General features: G+C 35.9%; 1 protein-coding gene across 1 annotated transcript in view; it reads left to right on the top strand.

Annotated features, from left to right (window-relative positions):
* SGCZ (sarcoglycan zeta) overlaps positions 1–24,858 on the top strand; it is a 1,230,796-nt gene that overhangs the window by 1,182,243 nt on the left and 23,695 nt on the right. The window contains exon 6 of the mRNA XM_062212809.1: positions 23,922–23,994. Coding sequence (XP_062068793.1) covers positions 23,922–23,994 — 73 coding nt within the window. The remainder of the gene's footprint in view (positions 1–23,921; positions 23,995–24,858) is intronic.

Here is a 24,858-nt window from a genome sequence, read left to right as displayed (position 1 = left end):
ATGTGAGAAGGAGTTAATGTTTGGATCAAGTCAACTTTATAATCGTCAACTGAGCTGACCATTGTCTTCAAGAGGAATTTGCTAGAATATGTCAAATCATATTCCTAATATCTCATGCTGATTTTGCATGGATTTGCTTGGCATGATTGGATAATCTTTTAATTTCCATGTTCATAAAATGATAACCAAAAAAATCTTTGATTTCACTATAAAAGTAGAAAGGTAAGGAGGAAAGGAGAGAAAAATGGGCAAAGATAGTACAAGCATGAATAAGTTGTCTACATGTTCCAGTTACTAATCAGCTGTACTGATTTCCTGGTGTTGCTGTTAAAGTTACCAAAACATTAGCAGCTTACGAAATATAAATGTATCTTCTACAGTTCTGGACACGAGAAGCAGTTTTCACTAAGACTAAGACAAGGTGTTTGCTGGGCTGTGCTTCCTTGTGGAAGAATCCTCCTCTTTCGCAGCTTCTAGGGGCCTTGCCCCTACCTTCACCCTCAGAGCAAGCCACATAACCCAAGCATCTTCACATCTCTGATTCTCTGATTTGAGGCTTTCTCTTTGATTGTTTACAAACCTTATGATTATTTTGGGCCCTCTTGGACAATCAGGTTAATCCTATTGGAAGATGATAAGTTTAGCAACCTTATTCACAGGTTCCAGGGTTTAGGGAATGCCAGTACATCTTTGGAGGCAGTGGAGAGCATTATTTGGCCCATCACATTAATTGATATCTATTTTATTAAACAATAGTTTTACTTACCAAAATAGGAGCTCCTGGAAGACAGGCAGTCAGTATGTTTTACAATGTTTAGAATTCACAATTGGTAATTTTAAAACAAACTGCAAAAAAACTAGGAGTAAGCTTGTTTGTAAACCCTTCTTGTGTCTCCATTTCCTCAACTGGAAAAAGGAGTATTATTATTATAATTTTTATTCTCAATAATTTCAGAGTTTTGTTGTAAGAGTTAAACCAGGTAGCTTAATACTTATTTGGAGCTTAGCACAGTGATGTAAATAGTTGGAGCACTCAGTAAGCATTAGCCGTGATTACCGGTGGTGGTGGTGGTGGTGGTGGTGGTGGTAGTAGCAGTAGTAGTAGTACCAGTTTCTTCACAGGTTAGTTTCTCATCTCACAAGGTTAAATTGAGGATTAATGATATCATACAAACATGCTTTAAGAATTTTCTAGGAAAGTGGATTTAAAAGATAATTTTATTTGATGCAAATGCCAGGCATTGTGGTTCTTTTCATAATGCACATTTTTCCATTAAGGTCACTGTGGTGCAAAATATTTTGAAATCCATGAGAAAATGTGTACTATGAAAACTGTGCATGTATTTAATAAATTTTTCATATCAAAATACTTATTTTTAATTTTATTTTCTTACAAACTTTTTGAAATGCCTTGGTATACCAAAGAACATTGTAGAAATGGATGAAAAGTAGAGAGAAACTTTCCTTCATGCGTCCAGCTGGGGGCTGGGCTGCAGGGCATGAGGGTGGCAAAGATGGCACTGAGAGGAAGTTAGATGGGCGGAGTCCAAGTTGTTTACAAGAAAATTTGATTGGGCACAGGCATCAGGAAAGATGACATCAGGTCGTGAACAGCACATGGACCTTACGGAAACCGAATGCATGGTAGGGTAACCTTTGAAACGACTGGCTGGCTTCTTTTCCCTTCCCCTATAGCTCTGTGGTTTTTTGCTTTAAAAGAGGCTTACTGCACAATAATAAATGAGTTCCTGCTTGACTCGACTCCCCACGGAGTCTGTCTCCAGGATCAAGGGAGGCTGGGGTACAGGTGAGCAGTGCACTTACCTTTCCTCGGGCCCAGTCCACCCTCCTTTGGGTGGGCTAAGACCCTGCACTGGGCATTTGGGCATTTGGCATGCACCTTGGTCCGCCCACATCCTATACTGGAGTGCCAATGTTCAACTTCAGCTGCTCTGGTTCTGGTTACAACATTCCTGCCAGTGTACACCCTTAGGGACAGCAGGTGATGGCTCAAATGCTTGGGTCCCTGCCACCTACATGACAGACTCAGATTGAGTTCCATGACCTGGCCCAGCATTTGCGGAATGGAGTAAATGAAGGATTGATTGTCTCACTCTCCTTTTACCCTTCTATGTGTTTTAAAAATATGGCCCATTGAAAAAGAATCTCCTAATTGCCTCTAACTGTTGTCCAACTACACGATGTGTGCTCAGAGTCCTTATTGGTCAGCTCACGCTGTCTGCACTGGTTGCACGGTAGTCTCAGGAAGTTTACTTCTTGGCAAAGCATGTTGGAATGGCCTAGGGGTTTTCATGCTCTGAGCATCTTGAAGCTCTGAGAATCAAACATGCTCAGCATGTGCTGGAGGTGGAGTATGGTAATTATGAGCTTGCTAGGTCTGGAAACTGCCCCCACCACTGACATGTGAAAAAATCTACCTTTTTCATTCAAAAAATGAAATGTATAGATTTTTATCATGTTTATGGACCTGGACTATTAATCTTATATGACATTTGTAGGAAATTAGGAAGGATAATATTTAAGAATAACTTAATCATGGATATAAATTTTGCAAATCTCTATATATCAAGAATAATCCTCAGAGGGTTGCTTTTTCTCTTACCTATGAATCAACATCATTCCATTTTCCACATATAAACACAGAAACCAAACAAGATTGGGTAATAATTTACATTTCAATGCATGGCTTCCTTTAAGTCTCTAACAGAGAAATCATAATTAGTTGGTAATTATTAATTATATTTGTTTTGGTCTTTGAGACAAATGTATGAGAAAAATACTTTAAGCAGCCAACATATTTACTCATCACTCCTTTATTGCATGGTGGGTGAAATAAATCCAATGGAATTTCAGCTTTAAAAGTTATTTTAGACATCATTCCATTATTCCAGACAAGTCTGAATCTTCTCTTACGTTTAGTAATATAGTAATTCTCCCTTGCAACACTTGGTGACAAAAACCTGATGATCTCTCATGATAGTCTGATTAACCTTTACACTATATTGACTTGAAAAGCCATTTTATTGCTAAAGGAGATAGAAATGTATTTCTACTTAAGATAGCGTCTAATGGGGATGTGCTACCTTTATGTATGTTAGAATTTTTGAGGTAGCTGTCTTAAGTTTTAGGAAAATACCTTTAAAATCTCTTCTATGTATCAAAGTAAGAATCTTTAATATGAGATGCTTCCCAATTTTCTCTGCATATTAAATCATAAGTTGGAATTTCTCATGAGAATGAGAAAGAAAGTCCCAGAATTTACCCGAGGGGAGGATATAAAATTAAATCTGACAAGATGATTGCTCACTGGAATCAATCAGTGACAACTTCCTAAGTGATGCCATAGGTAGGGACACAGATATTTATACATACCTAATATTCACTTTTATTTAAAATTTTGGATTAATAGGTAATCCTTGTATAATTGTATTGGGTATAGTATGATACTTCATTATATATGCACAAAGCGAGCCAATTCTCAATGTCCTTTTGCCAAATTTGGAGACAGCCAGCTCCTCTCCTATACTTCTTTAAGCAGTATATAATACTCTGTTATTTTAAATAGTGCCACTGAAGAGTGTTCTGTAGTATTTCATTTCAAATGGCTAAAAGTACTCTACTATGTTGAATTACAGTAATTTATCATATAATACCCTGTAATTTATTAAGTAAATAATAAATCACATAACTTATAATTCCCTATTGTTGAACATTTTGCTTGTATTCAATGAAACCAAACTAAGCTGTCATCAGCTTTCGTGTGTGTGCTAGTGTGTGTTTTTTTGTTTTTTTTTTTTTTTGGTGTGTGTGTGTGTATGAGAGAGAGAGAATGTATGTGTGTATCTGAAAGGCAGAATGACAGGGAAAGTGGGAGAGACAGAAATATCTTCCATCTGTTGGCTCACTCCTCAAAATGCCCATAACAGCTAAGGTTTTACCAGGCCAAAGCCAGAAGCCAGGAAGTCCATCGGGGTGTTCCACATGAGTGGCAGGGACCAAGTACTAGGGCTATCGTCTCCTGTCTCACAGGTGCATTAGAAGGAAGCTGGACCAGACATGTGGTGTAGCTGGGACTAGGATCTCAAGTATGGGATGGTGTTGTTCCAAGTGGTGCTTAACCTGCTGTAGCACAACACCAGCCTTCTGCAGCTACATTTTTATGTACATAAATAACTTTATGATAAATTCCCTGAAATCAAATTATTTCTTTAATGGATAAAGACCTTATAGTATTTTCATCATGTTTTCCTCTCAGCAATGAATGGGAAATTCCATATACCTGAATTATCATTGGCCATTAATTCTTTTAAAGACGTAATCATGATGCTAGGATCATGAAACACACATGTAATGTATAAATGTGTGTAAATAGATACATAATGTACCATGTTTTAAATCCTTATACTGTCCTATTTGGAACATAAAACAGGAACTTTATATTTGAGAAAAAAATTTATGTATGAGAAAATTAAAATTTCAAATAAATGGATGGCTTTTTCAGTGTCACATTGCTAAGGTGACACCACTTTGACCTAGAACTCAAATTTCCCATCATGTTGTGTGCCCTATTGCTTGTCTATTAGAGAAACTGTCTACTTTCTGCAACTTTGTGCAGGGAACTGACAGAATACATCTTGCTATACCATAACTTAGCAGAATATAACATTTATCAAACTAAGACTGATTCCTATTTTCTCATTTCATATATATATATATATATATATATATATATTTTGACAGGCAGAGTGGACAGTGAGAGAGAGACAGAGAGAAAGGTCTTCCTTTTGCCATTGGTTCACCCTCCAGTGGCCGCCGCGCTGCAGCTGGCGCACAGCGCTGATCCAAAGCCAGGAGCCAGGTGCTTCTCCTGGTCTCCCATGCGGGTGCAGGGCCCAAGGACTTGGGCCATCCTCCACTGCACTCCTGGGCCACAGCAGAGAGCTGGCCTGGAAGAGGAGCAACTGAGACAGAATCCGATGCCCCAACCGGGACTAGAACCCGGTGTGCCAGCGCGGCAGGTGGAGGATTAGCCTATTGAGCCATAGCGCCAGCCCAGATGTTAGATGTTTTGATAATAACAAATGTTAGATGATAGATGTTAGATGTTATGATAATAACAAATAGCTTTTTAATGAAATAAGCATGGGAATTTGGTGTGATAAAACATACTAATTTATATCAGGTATCACTTGCAGTTATTTCAAAAGTGCGTTATTTTTTACTTAATGAAAAGACCGTTTTGCTAAGTTCCACAAATATTTTAAAATATTCACCTCCAAACACCCACATGATGGCATCCATTTTCCATAAACCTAAGGTGGAAAATACTTTTTGATGGCATTTTGCCTCAGTAATATTAGCAGGGAGCATCGAAATGTAACATTTTTATGTATCATTTATAATGCCCTTGTTAGTAGTGACAGGCAAGCTTTTTTCAGTGTATTGACTATTCAGCTTTCTTTTTCCTATGAATTTCCTTCGTATATTTGTGTCTCCTTTTCTCTAATGAGATATTTGTTATTTTATTGATCTTGAAGAGCTCTTTACGTGTTCTGAATGCTGATTATCAGTTATTTTTGTTGTAGACTGGTTTATTTTTAAACCTTGCTTAAAGTGTTATTGGCTGTTAAGAAAAATTATTTGCAAAATCAAATTTATTCATTGCTTTCTCAAATTTTTATGTATGTTTCATCATAAGAATGTATCTTTACTCTCTGTAGAAGGACTTTCTAGACTTTAAACCTCCCGCACGACCAGAGGATTTAACTTACTATACCATCTTTTTTTTTTTTTAAATCAATGAGTAAAACTTCACATGCCCTAGATTTTATTGGTTTATTTTGGTCTCTCAAATATTTGAGTCATTTTCTGTTGATTTTTTTTTTAAAGAATTCTTGGTATGTTTTGATAATAAGCCTTTATCAACTGCCTCATAAGTTTTGCAAATACTTTTTTCCAAGGTTGTCTCCCCTTTCCCTTGCTTTGTGGTATCCTTAGTCAAGCAGCAATTGCTGATTTTGGTCTTTTTCTCATAGCACAACAAATCCGTCTCTAAGTTGAAGCCAAAAGGATATTCTGCTTTATTTTCTTCTACAAATTTTATAGTATTACCTTTGCACATACCTATTACTAAAACTTTATTTTTCTTTTGTGTGTGTCTACAGGCACCCTGAGTTACTAGCAAGTAAATTGTAATTAGACTTTTTATCCAGTTGGGAAAATCAACCAATTTATATTTATTAGGTGGGAAAGATTCTGATTGCCTTTTTAATCTAATATTTATAATCAGTCTGTCACATTCCATGACAAATGTTGTTTATGATCAGATTGAGATTGTATAACATTTCTTCAGGGCTTGGAGAAAAATTAATCACTTTAGGATTGGATTATCATATATACTATTATGTTATATTCCTCATATACTTAACATTTGTTTATTATCTTTTAATTAAACTTAACAATTCATTCCATAAAGGGCTCACAGATCTTTTGTTAAGTTTTTCCATCAAATTATTTTGTTATTAACCTTAATAAATTTTCCATAGATTCTTTTGGGTTTTCTGGGTAGAAAACCATACTTACAGGTTAAGCATAATAGTTTTTTTTTTCCCAAACAATATGCTTTTAATATATCTGCATTTGTTTCTCTCTGACTGCCTTGTATTAAGACAGAATTTTATTATATAATTAAATTAGAGATTCTGGCCATAAAGCTGGATCATACTTTCAGGCAGTGTTCTTAAGTGGACAGAAAGTTACTCTTCCTACTGAACTGCTGTAACAAAGCACCAAAGTGTGAAGTTCTTGTAGCTTCTGCTGTGGGTGACCATCAGGTGCAAGAAGCTTACTCCCACTCCCATTACCTTGAGTATTTATTGTTGTTACTGTTGCTAATTATGAAGGAATGTTGAACTTTTATTGATTGAAATATTATTTGGGAAATGTTGTCCAGGTCTAGAAATCAAAACATCTGAGTCTGTTACTCATCAGTGAGATGTAATAATCTTCATTCACACACACACACATAGACACTCATACACACACACTCAGATGGGTGGGATTTTGTATATACCACAAAAATTTTCTAGAAAAAAATGAACACTTCATATTCAAAACGTTTAATATCTACCTAATCTATCCATGATGAGATACTTTAGGAGTATAATAGTGGATTCTAAACATATATAAGCAAAAATATAGATTATTCTATTTTGTATTACCTGTGATTAATCAACCACTGACCCATTTATATCAACAGCTGCAAAGCTAAGCTTTAATGCATTTTTGTAACTTAGATGGCCACCATCTTTAAAAATACTTAGTGTGGACCTAATCAGACTGCACAAATAAATACTTGCTGGCATGAGAGTCCAAAAGTTTTGAAGATATTTGATTTTCCTGAAAACTATGAATGGTTTACATCACCAATGATATTTATAAAGCTTTAATAGTGTTTTCTGCTTGGAATTGCCCCAAGGGTCATGCGCAGTAAACATTGTGATCACCAGGGGAAATATAATGAATGTTCTTGGTGAAGAAACCTCATCAGAGGGGAAGACAGGTTAGTGCTGGTGAAATTTGCCATTTCATTTGATTAATTAAAAGCAAAGCTACCAGACCTCTTAAAGCTGGACAGTTAAAAAAAAACATAAAATAAGCTCTCTTTGTTTACCTATTGGCACACAATGAATTTCATGGCAAGCAATAGCAAAAATCACAGCAGCAATCTGGAACAAGAAAAGATAAAAATCACATAGAAACAAAAGAATAAAGAGAATATATTTTGGCATTAACGAGTGCTTACTGATGTCTGTACCTGGCTGTTTCCCATTTGAACTCTACATATGCCACACTATACTAATATTAAAACATAGGCTCTTGAGATTTTCATTTTTCATCTGAATATTTTGTAAAACTTGGTTACTGCTAAATGAATGAAAGCATACATATTAACACAAGTAGCTGGTATAGAGTCCAGATTCTGATTTTTCTTCTATGACCACAAAGACCTGGAACATTAAAGGTAAAACGTTGGTCTCTTAAAATCCCTTAGATGTCTTGAAATAAGAAAACTGAATTGTGTCTGAAAATATTTCACGTCAGTTTGTGTAGATTCATCATGTAGTGCAGGCCTATAAAGATAGCAACACAATTAGCATCCTTTGAATATTCAGATTTTCTTGTATGTTTCAGCATAATATATATTTGTAGAAATTTCAAATAAATACATAAACAAATATAATATCTTGGAGCCAATAAAGACATCTGTTGTAGCTGAGTGAGTGCAAACAAAGGAGCACCACACATTGAAAAATTTGATGGTCCTTCATTGCCAGTGGTGAAGAATGGGCTCATGCCCTAAAGAACTCTAGACCCAAAGCTCAAAGCAACAGGGTTTGTAAAGGCAAAAACAACAAAGGTGGGAAGGAATACATGGTTATTAGGATCAGGGTAAGGGGGATACATGATTACTAGGGTCAAACTGACTTAAAGCCTATGCAAGACTAATATCAGTTATAATCTTAACAATACCAGTTATAATCTTGACATTATTCCAAGTATTGGCTTAAATCGTATGTGGGACATAGAGAAATTACAGTCTTATCATTAACTCAGGGGCAGCCTATCTGTTTATAAGCCTGAGCAATCATGCTAGGGAGTTTCTATGTTTTGCCAAGTGTGATGGAGGTTGCCAAGTGTGATGTAATGGACTGCTATTATCTGAGTGTTTTAGGTCATAATTTTAGACCAGAGTCTCACAGTGTGTGTGTATGGGGTGGGGAGGGTGCTTTCTCAAGATGGAGTCTCAGGTGCTCCAAAATGGAGTCCCTACTGTCAAGATGTTACTTCACATCAAGCACCATCTCTTCTGGACAGTCTCTCCATTATTTTTCATAGGAAGTTCTTTGATGTCAATGTATCAAAAGTCCTAAGGAAAAATTAAAACAAGGAAAGTAAGATTTATGCTGAGTTGAGTCTCTGCCCAGTCTGTTCAATCTTATAAGGACCAGCATGCTTTGTCAGAAGGAAACATTTCTCTCTGACAGCCCTACTCACCTCTCTCTGCAAAGTAAACTAAATGGAAGGGAAGAACCTGAAGGAAAAATGTGAATACCTTAATTCTGCTTTTTCATTTATTTGATTATTTGTTTCTTTATTTCTACTTAGATTACTTTGCAAAGTTTGCAAAAATGAGTTTGATACCAGTTTGTAGTACAGCTGTTAGATTTTTAAGCAAATTACTTACTTTCAGCATCAGAAAAGCCTAAATAACATTCATTCCCTAAATCTTAAGTTAATCAAGGAAAAGGCTATACAGAACTATGTGTGCCTAAAATTGAATATGACCTTGAGGAGGCAAAAATAGTATCAACTCTAATACTTGTATTTTACTTAACTCTCTCAAACCTTCAGGCACAATATGATACTAGAGTGAGTGTTTTCAAAGTTTCTGGAGACTTTATTTAAATATGGTAAAGAGAATTCAGATAGGAATATAGTCTTAGTAATTTTCTAAATGTCATCATGAACTATTCTTTCATGAAATATTTTACCAAAAAAGTAGAATTATTGGTAGCTCAATTGTGATGAACTTAGTTAATTTATATTTGTATGGTTCACTTTGTTACAATGTTTAGAAGGATTCGGTAAATCATTGCCACTTTTAATACATCTCTAAGTTCATAATGACATTTTATGGTGAGGATTGCCCAAAGGCCTCAGGTGTTTTGATTTTCTTTCTTTCAGGGCTTATTAAAAGGCAAAATGACAACTTTGGTAGCTGTAGACCTTGGAATTGCTTACTATTTCCTGAAAATGTCTGTCCTCAAAATGAATGAAGAAAGGTCTCCTTGACCAATTTTATTTTTTTGAAATGCAAATTAGAAAATGCCATTCATTTAATTTCATTTTCCTGGATGTGGATTCTATTAAATAAGCTACTCATTCAATCTGAGAATACTTTTATCTGTTTTCTTTACAAGAGCTTTTAAATTTCAATTATGTTTCTATCCTTTTATCACAGACGTGGAAATACTTAATGAACAGAGATTTTCCCTGCTACAGCTAAGAAACAAATGCTAGTAAATCATAGCATATAAAGGCTATAAAATATGAGCATCACTTTTTTTTTCTTTTTTAACCTTTTTATCTCAAAATAGTTTTGAACTTACAAAACAAAAATTGTGAATTTCTACAAAGTTCCTACATATCCCACAACGACCTTCCCCTATGGTTAGCACCTTATTTTAGTGTGCTGTGTTTGTCACAGTCTACAAACTACATCCAGTTTATACTACATTTCTTTTTATTCAAACTCAGTGTACCCCTGTCATTCCATTCAGCCTCTAATAATCAATATTCTGTGTTTAGATTGAGGGGTATTTTGGTTTTATTTGTTTTAACCACCCACATTGAGGGAATGTGATATTTGTCTTTCTGGGTCTGGCTTATCTCACTTAACATGATGTCTTCCATGTCCATTCATTTTGCTGCAAATGACAGGATTTCATTATTTTTATGGCTAAATAATATTCCATTGTCCATATATACCACATTTTCTACCCATTCATCTGATAATGGGTATTTATTGATTCCATTTCTTGGTTATCGTGAACAGTGTTGCAGTAAACATGGTGGAGTAGGTACCCCTTACATAACAATGATGATGCCTTTTGGATACATACCAAATCGCGGGATTGCTGGATTGTGTGGCAGTGTTATTTATAGCCTTTAATAAATCTCAACACCTTTTTCAAAGTGGCTGTACTAATTGAAATTCTGACTGACAGCCTATGAGAGTTTCCCTTCCTCTACATACTGCCCAGTGTTTGTTACTTTCTATCAGTAACAGCTGTCTGACAGTGATATACTTCATGGTGGTTTTCACTGGCATTTCTCTGATGGCCAGTGATATTGAGCGTTGTTTCATATATTTATTGGTCATTTGAATTTTTTTGAGAACTGTCTATTCAAGTTGTTTGCCAATTTCTTCATAGGGCTGTATATTATTTTGCTGTTGGGTGTTTGGAGTTCCTGATATATTTTCCATATTAATGATCTGCCAGGTAGCTTATAACTATATTCTGCCACTTTGTTGGAGGTCTCTTTTCTGTACTGATCATTTCCTTTGCTGTGACGAAGCTTTTGAGTTTGACAGAATCACATTTGTACAATTTTTCTTTTGTTACCTGGGCTTTTGGCATCTTATTCAAGAAAACATTGCCTATACCAACAGCTCGAAGTGTGTCCCCTAGGATTTTTCTTGTAATTTCATGGTTTCATATCTTAAATTTAAGTCACTTATCCATGAGTTTTCTTTTATACATAGTGAGAGAAATAATCTATTTTTTTTCCTTTTTCACATGTGTGTCCAGTTTTGCCAGCACAATTTATTGAAAAGACCATCCTATTCCCAATATGTATTCCGGGCACCTTTATTTAAATCATCTTGTTGCAGTATAGGTATTAAATCACAGTGTTTCTAGTCTGCTCCATGAATTTATGTCTGCTTTTATCCCAGTACCATACTGTTTTATTACTATAGCTTTGTAGTATGCTATTTTTGATTACTCAAGCTTGATTTCCTTCCCTTAGGATCAGTTTCCGTATTCTGGGTCCTTGGTGGTACTGTAGGAATTTTAAGATTACTTTTTCTAATTCTATAAAGAATCCCATTGGTGTTTTGATAGAAATAGCATTGAATGTGCAGACTGCTTTAGGTCATATGAATACATTAACTGTATTAATTCTTCCAACCCAAAAATGGGGAATATCTTTCTCTTTTTGTGTGTATCCTCAATGATTTCTTTTGTTGCTGTCATATACATTTTATTGTAGAGATCTTTTGCCTCTTTGATTAAGTTTTTCCTAAGTGTCTTACTTTTTTTTTTTTAATTTACCCCCCCCACCAAGAAACGTTTTACTTAAGGTATACAGACTTCATGCATTTCATAAGTACAAGTTTAGGAATATAGTGATTCTTCCCATCATTCCTGCCCTCCCATCCACTCTCCCACCCCTCCTCCTCTCTCTCCCATTCCCATTCTTTTATTCCCATTCTTTTTTTTTCCTTTGTCAGTTAAATATTTTATTTTTATTATAAACACTTTTATTTAGTAAATATAATTTTCCAAAGTACAGTTTATGGATTACAATGGCTTCCCACCCCCCAAAACTTCCCTCCCACCAGGACCCCTCCTATCTCCTGCTCCCTCTCCCATTCCATTCACATCAAGATTCATTTTTAATTATCTTATATACAGAAGATCGATTTAGTATATATTAAGTAAAGATTTCATCAGTTTGCACCCACACAGAAACACAAAGCGAAAAATACTGTTTGAGTACTAGTTATAGCATTACTTCACACTGGACAACACATTAAGGACAGATCCCACATGAGGAGTAAGTACACAGTGACTCCTATTGTTGACTTAACAAATTGACACTCTTGTTTGTGGCATCAGAAATCTCCCTAGGCTCTAGTCATGAGTTGCCAGGGCTATGGAAGCCTTTTGAGTTCATCGACTTCAATCTTATTCCGACAGGGTCATAGTCAAAGTGGAAGTTCTCTCCTCCATTCAGAGAAAGGTACCTCCTACCCATTCTTAATTTTTTTACTGAGATCTATTTTCAATTGACTTTGTAAACATGTTTAACTCTGTTAAGAATAAACAAGTAACATTACACACACACACACACACACACACACACACACACACATATATATATATATATATGAACTTCCTCAACAGTCAAGATAGGGGCTTTTTAAGTCATTGCTTCTCAAAGTGTCATTTGACGTCTACAGATTGCCTTTTAGGTGCTCTATTAGTTATCACAGGTCAGGGATAATGTGGTATTTATCCCTTTGGGACTGGCTTATTTCACTAAGCATGATGTTTTCCAGATTCATCCATTTTCTTGTAAATGACCAAATCTCACTTTTTTTGCTGCTGTGTACTATTCCATAGTGTACAATCCCATAATTTTTTTTTTATCCAGTCTTGAGTTGATGAGCATTTGGTTTGATTCCATGTCTTAGCTATTGTGAATTGAGCTGCAATAAACCCAAGTGTCTACATTTTTAGTAGCTATTGTGATTGGGGTTTAGTTCCTGATTTCTCTTTCAGCAAGATCATTATTGGTATATGAAAATGTTATTTTGTGTGTGTTGATTATGTATCGTACTACTGTACTGAATTGACATACCAATTCTAGCAGCTTTTTGGTGAAGTGTTTAGGATGTTTCCATGTACAAAATTGTCATCTGTAAACATGAACTTTTTTTTTCCTCTTGTCTAATTTTGATGCCCTTTATTTCTTTCTCATCTCTATTGCTCTTGCCAATACTTGCCAATTCTTTCAATACTTGTGTTGAATAAAAGTAATGAAGTGAGCATCTTTGTTTTGTTCCAAATCTGAGTGGAAATGTTTCAGAGCTTTTTGGCTGTTGGCTTGTCATATAAAGTTTTCATTACTCATAAGTATGTTAGTTCTATACCTACTTTGTTGAGGATTTTTATTTTAAAGATATGTTCAGTCCCATCAAATGGCTATTTTCTTTTGTTTATCTTTTCAAATAACCATTATTTTTGTTTTGTTGATCTTTTGTAATTTTTTAAACTATTATTTAATAAATATAAATTTCCAAAGTACAACTTTTGGATTATTGCGGGGTTTCCCCCCATAACCTCCCTCCCACCTGCAACCATCCCATCTTGTGCTCCCTCTCCCATCCCATTCATATCAAGATTCATTTTCAATTATCTTTATATACAGAAGATCAACTCAGTATATACTAAGTGAAGATTTCAACAATTTGCAACCACACAGACACATAAAGTATAAGGACTGTTTGAGTACTAGTTTTGCCGTTAATTTGCATAGTACAACACATTAAAGACAGAGATCCTACATGGGGAGTAAGTGCACAGTGACTCCTGTTGTAGATTTAACAATTGACACTCTTATTTATAGCATCAGTAATCACTGGAGGCTCTTGTCATGAGTTGCCAAGGCTATGGAAGCCTCTTGGGTTCGCCAACTCCGATCTTATGTAGACGAGATGTAGACAAGGTCATAATCAAACAGTACTTTGGCCTCAGAATCAGCCCTTAAGGCATTCAGACCCAGCTAAAAAGCCCACGAGAGTACTTCAGGCATGGAAAGCCAAGACACTCTGGCAAAAAACAAAAACAACAACAACAAAAAAAAACCCTAAATGAAAGTTCTCTGTGATTAAGATCCCAGCAGAAAGAATGGGCCATCAAAGAAGGCAGTACCTTTCTCTGAAGGGAGGAGAGAACTTCCACTTTGATCTTTTGTAATTTTTTTTGTTTCAATTATATTTATTTCTACTCTGATTCTTATTATTTCTTGGTGTCAGTTAATTTTGTATTTGGTTTGTTCAAGGTTTTTTTAAACATTTATTTTTGTATTTGTCAGAGTTAGAGAGAGAGAGAGACAGAGAGAGACAGAAGAAGATATCTTCCCTCTGCTGAGTGACTCACCAAAAGGCCACAACAGCTAGTCTAAACCGGGCTGAAGACAGAAAATAGGAACTCATAGTGGGTCTCCCACATATGTGGCTGGGCCCAAGTACTTAGGCCATCTTCTGCTGCCTTCCCAAGTAGGCTAGCAGGAAGCTGGACTGGAAACATAGTAGCTGAGAGTATGCTATGTGATGCCAGCATCACCAGCAGCATCATAACCCGCTAGACTACCATACCAGCCCCAATGCTTGTTTTCCTAAATACTTGAGATTACATTGTTTGAGATTTTTTTTTTAATGTAAGCGTTTAGTGCTATATACATCCCTGTTAATACTGCTTTTTATGTATCCGAAGGGTTTTGATATGTTGTGTTTTCATTTTTATTTGCTTCAAGAAAAGTTTTATATCCTTTTCAAAATTTCTTCAATGATCCATTGGTCATTCAGGAGAATAATGTTTAATTTCCCATTATTTGCAAATTTTCCATTTTTCATGTTATCTTATATAGTTGTTTTGTTATCTAGGAAGATTAATGATATATCTTTTTTTTTAATTTACTCAGACTTGATATGGAGCCTAATATGCTATCTCTTCTATAAAATATCCTATCTGCCATTGAAAAGAATGTATATTACTTACCTTTTGAATTAAATGTTCTCTACGTGTGTATCATGTTCACTTACACTATAGAATTCAACTCTCATGTATCTTTGTTGATTTTCTGTCAGGATGATCTATTCATTGATGACTTTGGTATTGAACATCCTACAATTATTGTATTGAAGTCTCTCTCTGCTTTTGGTCAGAAACAATTTTCTTTATAAATCTTAGTGGTCTTGTGTTAGATATATATTTTTTCTTATTTTTCTATCTTCTAATCAACATACAGTGACTTTATTCATCTTCTTCATCTCTTTTTTACAGTTTTTTAATCTAAAGTTTATTTTATCTGGTATGAGTATAGTTACTGCACTTGCTTTTGATTTCCATTTTTTTGGTTTATCTTTTTCCAACACTTCAGTTTCAGTCTACATTTATCTTATTTATTTATTTATTTGAAAAGCAAAGCTTAGAGAGGCAGAGAAAGAGAGAGAGAGGTCTTCCATCAATGGTTCACTCCCCAAATGGAGACAACAGCTGGATCTGTACCCATATGAAGCCAGGAGCTAGCAGCTTCTTCCAGGTCTCCCATGTGGGTACAGGGGCCCAAGGATTTGCACTATCTCTACTGTTTTCCCATGCCATAGTAGACAGCTGTATCAGAAGTGGAACAGCAGGGACTCAAATGGGCACCCACATGGGATGCCAGCACTGCAGGCAGCAGCTTTACCCATACATGTATCTTTACCTGAAAAATGAGTTTCTTGGAGGTCTTGGTTTTTCATCCATTTGGCCAACCCATGTTTTTGATTAGGGAATTTATTCCATTTACATTTGAAATTAACAATGATAATAAGATGGTGACTTTGTTCATGGACTACTGATTGTATCTGATCTTTTGGTGAATTTTGTGCTGTTGTGTGTTTGCAAGATGAATATTTCTAATGTAGGACTTTCTTGAGTCCTTGTAAGGCTGACCAGATGGAGATGAAATCTCTCAGATTTTGCTCATCTGGGATATGCTTTGTTTCTTCTTCACTTCCCAAGGACACTACATTCTTGACTTTTTCTTTCATGACCTTGAATATGTCATTTCACTCTCTTCTAGCCCATATGATCTCTGCTGAGAATTCTGTTAACCTAATGCTTTTTCCTTTATATGCAACTGGATGTTTTCCTCTGTCTTTTGAACTCTCTCCTTCACCTTAACTTTTTAGAATTTGTCTATAATATTCTTTGGAGAAGATCTTTATTGGTTGAGTTGTTTGGAATCCTTTCAGCTTCCTGTATTCACATATCTTTCAAAGTCTGGGAAGTTTTTGGCTATCATTTTATTCAGTATGTTCTCAAGCCTTTTTCCTTCTCTTATCCTTGAGGTATCTCTATAATAAATATTTGTTTACCTAATGATATCCCATATGTTAGATAAGCTTTCTTCACTATTCTTAATTCTTTTCTCTTTATTTTTGTCTTGGTTATTTCCAGTTCATCCTCAGGTTAAGAAATTTTTCTTCCTCTTGGTTTATCCCGTTGTTGAGCTCTCAAATGTATTTTTTATTTCATTGATTGAATTTTCAGATCAAAAATTTCTGACTTTTTTCAGTATTTCACTGTTGAATTTTTCATTCATGTAATATATTGTTTTCCTCAATTCTTTAACTGCTGATATTCTCCCTCCCTCCCTGAGTTCCCTCAGGATCATTTCCTGGAATTCTTTTTCAGGCATTTAATAGATGTTCCTCAAGTCAGGGTCTGTTTCTGGAGCACTATTGTAATCATTTGGAGATGTCTTGTTTCCTGGCTTCTTCATGTTTCCTGTGTCCCTGTGTTCATGTCTGTCCATCTAGTGTAATAGTTCCTTCTTTTATTTGTGCTGTGGATTTAAGTTAAAAGGACCTTCTTGTATAGAAGGAATACAGGCTATCACTTGGGTAATACTTGCATGATCACTTTTTGGAGCTTTGATTCTAGGTGAGTCCAAAAGTGTAGCCTCTAGATATTTAATTGTACTCAATATTGGTTGTGTGTGTTAGTGCCACAGTTGTATAGTTTGCAGTAGTTCATGTAAGTATCGTCATACAACTTTGAAGTGGGTATGCATCTTCAGTCCCCAGAGAATGTGCTGTCAATCACATTAGAGGTTGTGATAAGTATAGCCATGTTTCTGATGCTGCGAAACAAAGCAGGAGCTGTTCCCTTACTCCATCTGGCAAGTGTCAGTGATGCTGGGGCTTAGGGAACAATAGCTATCCCACTCAGTCTGTGCAATGTGGATGGGAATTTCCCAAGGTCCTTCTGATGGGCTTGACTGATGCTGGTACCGAGAGCTCCCAAAGCTCTGGGCCTAGCATTAGGGTATCTGATGGGGAATCTGTCCTAGTTCTGTGGGGGTGCATAGAAGCTATACCGAGAATTATACACTCATAGATATGGGTCTTGAGTAAAAGAATGCAGATGCGTTCTTCCCTACTTCCTACAAGGTATATTCAATGACTCTAAGGAATCTAGATCCAAGAGTCCCAGTTAAATGCTAGGACGCAGTGGAGTGCTTACCCAGGTATCACAAGCAAGTGCCAGATATGCTAAGGATTTGGAACTGGCAACCACCATCCTGAAGCAGAGGGGAACTTCCCTAGAGTTCACAGAGTGAGTGAGTGAGCACGTCGCTAGGGCTCGTGCCCAGAGATCCCAAACTACAGAATACAGGGGGCTTGCTCTATGTCTTGAGCTCTGGGGATTTCTGTCTGTGAGGTTGCTGATTGCTGTCCCCCAGTCAGCATAGAGTTTAGTAACAGCTCTATCACAACTCAGGTGTGGTGCCTTGGGGATGGAGGAAGGCAACAGGTATTTTGTTTTGGAGCAAAAGAGTTGCTCATATCCCAGTCAGCTTTATAGGTGGATTGAAAGTCAGCGAGGACAGTAAAAATTTTCCTGCCTAACGTTTCCTGGCAAGATAGTGTACCCCATAGGTGCTGCAGCAGACAGTCTGTATGCTGGATATTTGGGTTTTTGTGCTATTTGCACTGCTTGTCATTTCATTATTGAAATTTTCACTGTTAGTCTCTTTATGCGTGTGTGAGTGTGGCTGAGGTGAGTGAAGTTGCTTTGTATTTTAATATCTTGATCAGCTCTCACTGGCATCATTTTCAGTCCTAATATATTTTAGTTGAATTTTATTTACTTGTCACAAATAATTTTTTTCAAATACACTTCACCTTGAAGAAGAAAGTATTATTCTAATGCATGTTCTATCTAAATAAGTATCTTTGCTATTTCTTCTTTCTTCATAAAAATTTTATTCATTTACTTTTTTTAATTTACAATAGTTGTATCTATTTGTGGGGTTCAAAATGAAGTTTTGATTTATGTATACATTATATAAGTGTAACACGTTCATCACTTTGCCAACTTATTTTCGTGGAAAAATGTTTTTTTTTAAACCCTATTATTTTAATAGACTTGAGATAGAGTATACTATTAACTGTAGTCATCCAGTAGTGCAAAGATCCATGATACTTATCTCTGTAGTCTAACTGAAGCTTTGTACTCTTTGATCAGTGTTTTCTCTTTCTTCCTTTCCCTTGTCCTTCTTCCTCTAACTCTGACCCCAGCCTATGGATAACTACATATTTACCCTCTATGTATGAGAGGTTGGCGTGTTTACATTCCACATACAACTGAGATCATACAATATTCATCTTTCTATGCATTTTCTTTATTTAGCCCAGTGCACTCCAGTTCCACGCATGTTGTCGTGGTTGACAGAATTCCCCTTTCTTTGAAGAGTGTATCGTAACATATTATGTCTTTTTTATATTTTGAGCATATTTAGAGGCAGACAAGGTGACATGATTTGGCATCCAAGATTAAGTGCCCTGTGGGTTTTTTTAAATTATGAAAATAAACAGTAAAACCAGATTTTGAAAAAGAAAGTATTTAAATCTTTCAAATTGATGGGAATTATATACTACTATAGTTTTGTGATTACTTTTAAATTATATGCAGAGAATTAAAGAGCATTTCATTTGATTCTTGTGTATAGCCCTTTCTTGTTTTTCTGTTGGAATGTGATCTTTTTACTTTTATGAGTAAATTTTAAAAGTTGAGTTTGCTTGAGAATTTTTATTTGTAGAACTCTTGATTTAGTAGATCCATTAAGCCTTTGACTATAATATGAATTAAAACATTATCTCAAAAATGATAAATATTAAGTTAAATAGTTGCCTTTTAGAAATCTTGTCAGCTATTCAGTTTCAAATAACAGTAACAGAACAAATGTGGCACAAGTTTGATTAGATTACTCTAGCCTTGTAAGGGTTGTGTTTTCTGGAGTTGGCTTGAGGCAGAAATACTATTTAGATGATTAAAATAACACAAATAGGAGACATACTCATATCGTTTGCTTAAATGGGTTTACATTTCTTCTTTTAAAGGGTAATGATGCTCTCCGGATTCAGAGGAAATCTTTTTCAGGGAGTAAAAAGAATGGCAGTTAATAATGTCTTCCCAGTATGATTGCTCCAACCCTTTTCCAAAATAATTTATTTTCTGTCAATTTGGAGAAGCAACCTCATTTCCACTTGTATTTAGGTAGTAATAAGAAGAGTTATAGTATACATGTTTTGACATGCTTGAAAAAAGCATATAGCTGTAACTGGTAAAAATTGAAGGTACCTCAGAGATGCTGTTACTCAGAACCTACTTCTATAAACACGAGTCTGAGAGCTTTAAATACTTGTCAAAGAGCAAAGAAGGAATTAGAGCCAGACCTGGGAGTAAAATGAAACTGTTTCTTGACTAGTCTATGACTTTACTGACTTAGATTTAGGGAAAAACAAATGTAAGTAAAGCAGGAAACAGAATTAGAATAGAAACATGAAAAGAGGTCAAATTTCAAGACAGTGAATAAATGTTTTCCTCCTTTCTGATCTAGATGAATTTGTGCTACACCTTCAGTTTACAAGCACCGGGATTCAAACTGCTGCCCAAGGGATCTGTGAGGTGCCAGGGAAGAGTCTGGGGTCACAGTTGCTCATGATTTATTAATTTGCTCATGAAATCTGGATTTCTCTTCTAGAATCTCTTTGGTATTATCTTGAACTGTAGTCTTCAAAAGGTCCTTGTAGAATGTGTATTTTGAAAACCCTATGAATACATTTCAAACAATCTCATTTTCCATGAACTCTTTGAAGTTCCTTTGTATATCTGCACAGTCCTAAAAAAGTATTGCAAATTGTGGAGATCCTATTTGAAAAACTAAAGGCCAGAAAGAGTTCTCAATTGGCAAATATTAAGATGCATAAATTAAAATATAATTTTTATGTTTTCAGTCTTGCCTAATCTTCCTCCTCCCAATGTGAGGTATCTCAGCCTTTCTTGGTTGCTTTGAATCTGTTCTGTTGGATTCTTCTCTTTTTGGTTTATTCTTCTTGTCCTTCCTTTTCTGGGTGACTTCACTAAGGATATATGTGTGCCAATAGGTTAACAGAGAGCAGCTTATATTATTGCATAAAGAATATAGACAGGAATTGAGAACAGATTGCATTCACCATATACTTGAAGGTAACATATTAGGAGAAATGCGTGTTTTTTCAAATTATACAATAAATATTAAAATAGTCACAGATCATTAAAACTATAGCAGTACATGATTCTTAGCAATTTGACAAAGACTTGAAACAAAGTTTGCAAAATTCTGTGTTTGCAGGAAAACTGATACACACCAGCATTTATTTGGTTGTTTTTAATTTTTTTAATTTTAGTTCCTACATGCAAGGGAATAACTTGTGGTGTTTGTCTTTCTGTGTCTGGCTTATTTCACTCAACATGATGTCCTCTGGTTGCAATCATTTTGATGCAAATTATAGAATTTTTAATACATGAATAATATTCTCTGTTTATGTATGTGCACATCACATTTTCTGTATCCATTCATCAGAGGAGAGACACCTTGGTTGATTCCATATTTTGGCTACTGTGAACAGAGCTCTTATAAACATGATGGTCCAGGTATCATTTTGAAATGCGTTTCTGGTTTTTTGGTAATAACTTTAGAGACTGTGGCATATTACTACATTGGGCACTTAGAAAGCATATCATTCTAGCTTATGTCTTAAACTGTCTTTAAATATGAAGTAGGATCAGAAGCCACACCTGGTCTTTGTCCTTTCCAATAATGCAGAATATGGCATTATTTCTCTGAAGCCAGAAATTACCATATGCATACAATCCAGTACTTTCGTATGATGGATTTGGTTTGTCTCATGTTTCTTCATCATTATAATAGTTAACGGTGCATGTTCAGGGTGGGTACTGGGGTCAGTAGTTCAGAAACCACCTGGAATGCTTGCATTCCATGTAGGAAAACCTGGATTCAATTCCTGCCTCTGATCCCAATCCCAGTTTCCTACTAATGCACACCCTGGGAGGCAGCAAATGATGTTTCAAGTTGTTGAGTTCCTGTGACAATGTGGAAGACCTTGATGGCATTGTCAGCTCATGGCCTCAGCCTGATTCAATCCTGGCTGTTGCAGGCATTTGGGGAGTAAATCTGTGAAACAGAGATCACTCTGGCTGTCGCTGTCTCTCTGCCTTTCAAAGTTATTAATGTTCATCTAATCAAACATTAACTCACTCTCATATTTCTCAGGCAACCCTACTAGGAGTCTGTTATTTGTGAAAATTCCCCAATCATGGGAGATATTTATTTGAAATGCAGAGTTACAAGAGTGAGGAGGAGGGAGAGACTCAGACCAGTGCTCAGATGGGATGCAGACATCGCGGGTGCCAGCCCCATATATTTGAGGCTTATTAATTTTTATATCTTTAGTATCAACAGGAATGGAGGAAGTAGTGTCTAGGGGCCTGATTTTAGCTAATTATTTGATATTCCGTTTTCAAATTAGCTTCTTAGGTGGTATGAATTTATCTTTAATTACTCAAGAAATTTTTTTTTCTAATTAATCATTTTCTATTTGAAACTTAGTATTGAGCCTCTATCAATTTTGAACCCTAATGTTTTCTATGGAATTCTACTGTCACTTTAACTGATGTAATCTGTGCTAAATTACTAAGTACACCATTTTATGTTTGAAAATAGATTTACTATTCTGTAGCTGGATCTGTCAGTTTGTGAAATTTTCATAGTCACACAATAGCAGAAAATCTTTAATGTTTATTGTCATCTACTTAAAGGGAGGAACAAATGAGAGATGGCTGAGACATCTTCCATCTGCTAGTTCATTTTCCAATTGCCTGCAGCAGGCAGAACTGAGCCAGAAATTCCATCCAGGTGTCTCAGGTGGTGGCAGGGACCAAAGTACTCATGCTAACAAGGGATGCCTCCCAGTATGAATCAGGAAGCTGCATGTGAAGCAGAGGAGCCAGTACAACAACTAGCACTGCAATATGGGATGTGGGCATTCCAAGTGGTGAACCTGCCGCACCACAACACCTGCCCCAGAGATTAATTTTTTATCTTTCCACATGGGTATCACAAACTGTTAAAGAGTTGTTCTTTGGAACATGTTCCTTTGATACCTTGGAAGATCTTTTCAAATGCTACTCCCAACACATCACAAAAGTACATTTTTACCTAAAACTGTTGTTTTGAAAGTTATCCTAAGGAATTCTTCACTGGCAGAAATTAAAAAAAAAAAAACCTGAAACTTTAAAAGAGCAAGGCGCTTTTAAAAAATAATTGCTCTAAATTTGTGAAAGCAGTAAAAACACTATATGCCCTTTAGAGTATTTGAGAAAAAAAAGCTAAGTGGTAAACAAATGCTGACAGCTTTTAGCTTATTACTGAAAATAGTCATGTAGGAATTTACTAAGGCATCATCTTATTAAGTTGCCCTTGCAACCATAATACACATGAAATCATAGAATCTTGGTGAAAAAAAAATCTCTTCCTCTGTAGTTAAAGATCCAGGTCTGTGTTGCTAGTATTTCCTTAGTCTGGTGGCTCTAACAGATTTGCCTATAAAGTTATTAAGAACTGTGAACATTAGCTCTGACTTCCTGGTGGTGGTTTCATCATTGCTTAATGAGTTCATATATTTTAAATTATCTATCACATTATGCAGAAGATTTGCTTCTAAATGTAAATTCTATATTTTCATTGTATTAATAAAATTAAGGCCACTGATGGAGTAGGCCTGACATTCTTATGTGAGCATGTTTATAAGAGAATTCACTTGGTTTATGCAAAATTACCAAAGATAAAGGAGGTTTCATCACCACCATCCTAAAAAATATGGATATTTTCACTTGATTTTTAAGGAGGAAAAACACTCAGTTTTGCTCAGATAAATCATGGAAATGTCCTGGGAATCTGAACGGTCATGTGGAACCAGTAAATGGACGTTTAGATGTAGGGTGAGTCAACCTTGATGACCCCATCTGAATCAACTATAATGCAATGAATTGAAATAGTTCACAATTTCAGACAGATTCTTAACTCTAGGGAGGTCAAGGTAATGTGACATGTTCTTCTGCAATTGGTGATCAGCATTATCAAAGGTAGACAGTAAATGTGGAGAATCGCAACACACACAACTGGACCTTTGCCTTTTTCCTTGATCAGAAGGTGGAAGTTCTCAATCTGAACTTTAATAAATGATCTTCAAGTTGACTGACACAGTGCTAGTTACATTTAACTTTCTTGGCTCTTTTCCTACTTTGTATTCCTTTCAGTTCCTGTACTCCTGTTTGCCAATTTTTGGGGGGAATATTTAAGCCACAAGCAGAGAGATGAAACCCAATGTGTGTGAGGACTTGCTTATACTGTGTTCATGTTCCCTCCAGGCACTGAAGGCGCTGTATTTGGGCACTCGGTGGAGACACCTCACATCAGAGCAGAACCCTCCCAAGACCTCAAGTGAGTGGTCCCCCTTATCCCTACATCATGTTTTCCACACTGTTGATGATATGTGACATAGGATAAACTAATATATAAAATGTACTTCATGCTTGTGCAAAGAACTGGCATTTCCTAGCTCTGTGATAAGTAGGTATTTGAGAGCAAGAAAATGTGACTTCTTATTCTAACCTTGTCCATATTTTCCCTCATATTTACAAGGAATCTAAAAGTAAATAGGTAAGTGTGGAAAAGGCTAAGAGGAGACAGGTTAGAGGAGTAGAGATGCTGGAATATCTGAAACGGATAAATATATTTCACAAACTGGCATGAAGGTAGGGAAGTGGAAAATAGGAAAGAGCTACCAAATTCAGGCAGTAGTATGTATGGGGAAATAGAGCAGAAAAAGGCAATTGTAAGCAACTAACAGTGGAACATCGTTGCTCTGTGTTCGAGGGGAATATGATGCCTTTTGACATTGCATGGTTGTACTTAAAAGTCCTCACTACAGGGAGGATTGTGAAGTTGAATTGAAATATTAATACCTAAACAGTTCCATGGATGTTAAGTCAATAAATAAGTTGAGATTTGGGGTAGAATCATGTTTTATATAACTAAATTCTGATGGGCTAATTACTATTTTTTAAAGGCAACAATAGTGATAATAGAAAAATGTCATGATAAAAATCACTATTAAAGTTGGATCATGTTTTTCAAGACAGTATCAGGATGACTATAACAATGACATTTTATTTCATAAACACGATTGTTCAGCAGTTCCTACTGTATGAGTGGAAAAATGTTGAAATGAAGACAGACATCAGGGTGATATGGCTGTGACATCTGTCACCCCATAGATTGCCAGGCTGATCTCGCTGGCCTCCC

This window comes from Lepus europaeus, chromosome 16 (assembly GCF_033115175.1).
Source record: "Lepus europaeus isolate LE1 chromosome 16, mLepTim1.pri, whole genome shotgun sequence".
NCBI classification, from domain to species: Eukaryota; Metazoa; Chordata; class Mammalia; order Lagomorpha; family Leporidae; genus Lepus; species Lepus europaeus.
This window is presented reverse-complemented; position numbering and strand designations above follow the sequence as displayed.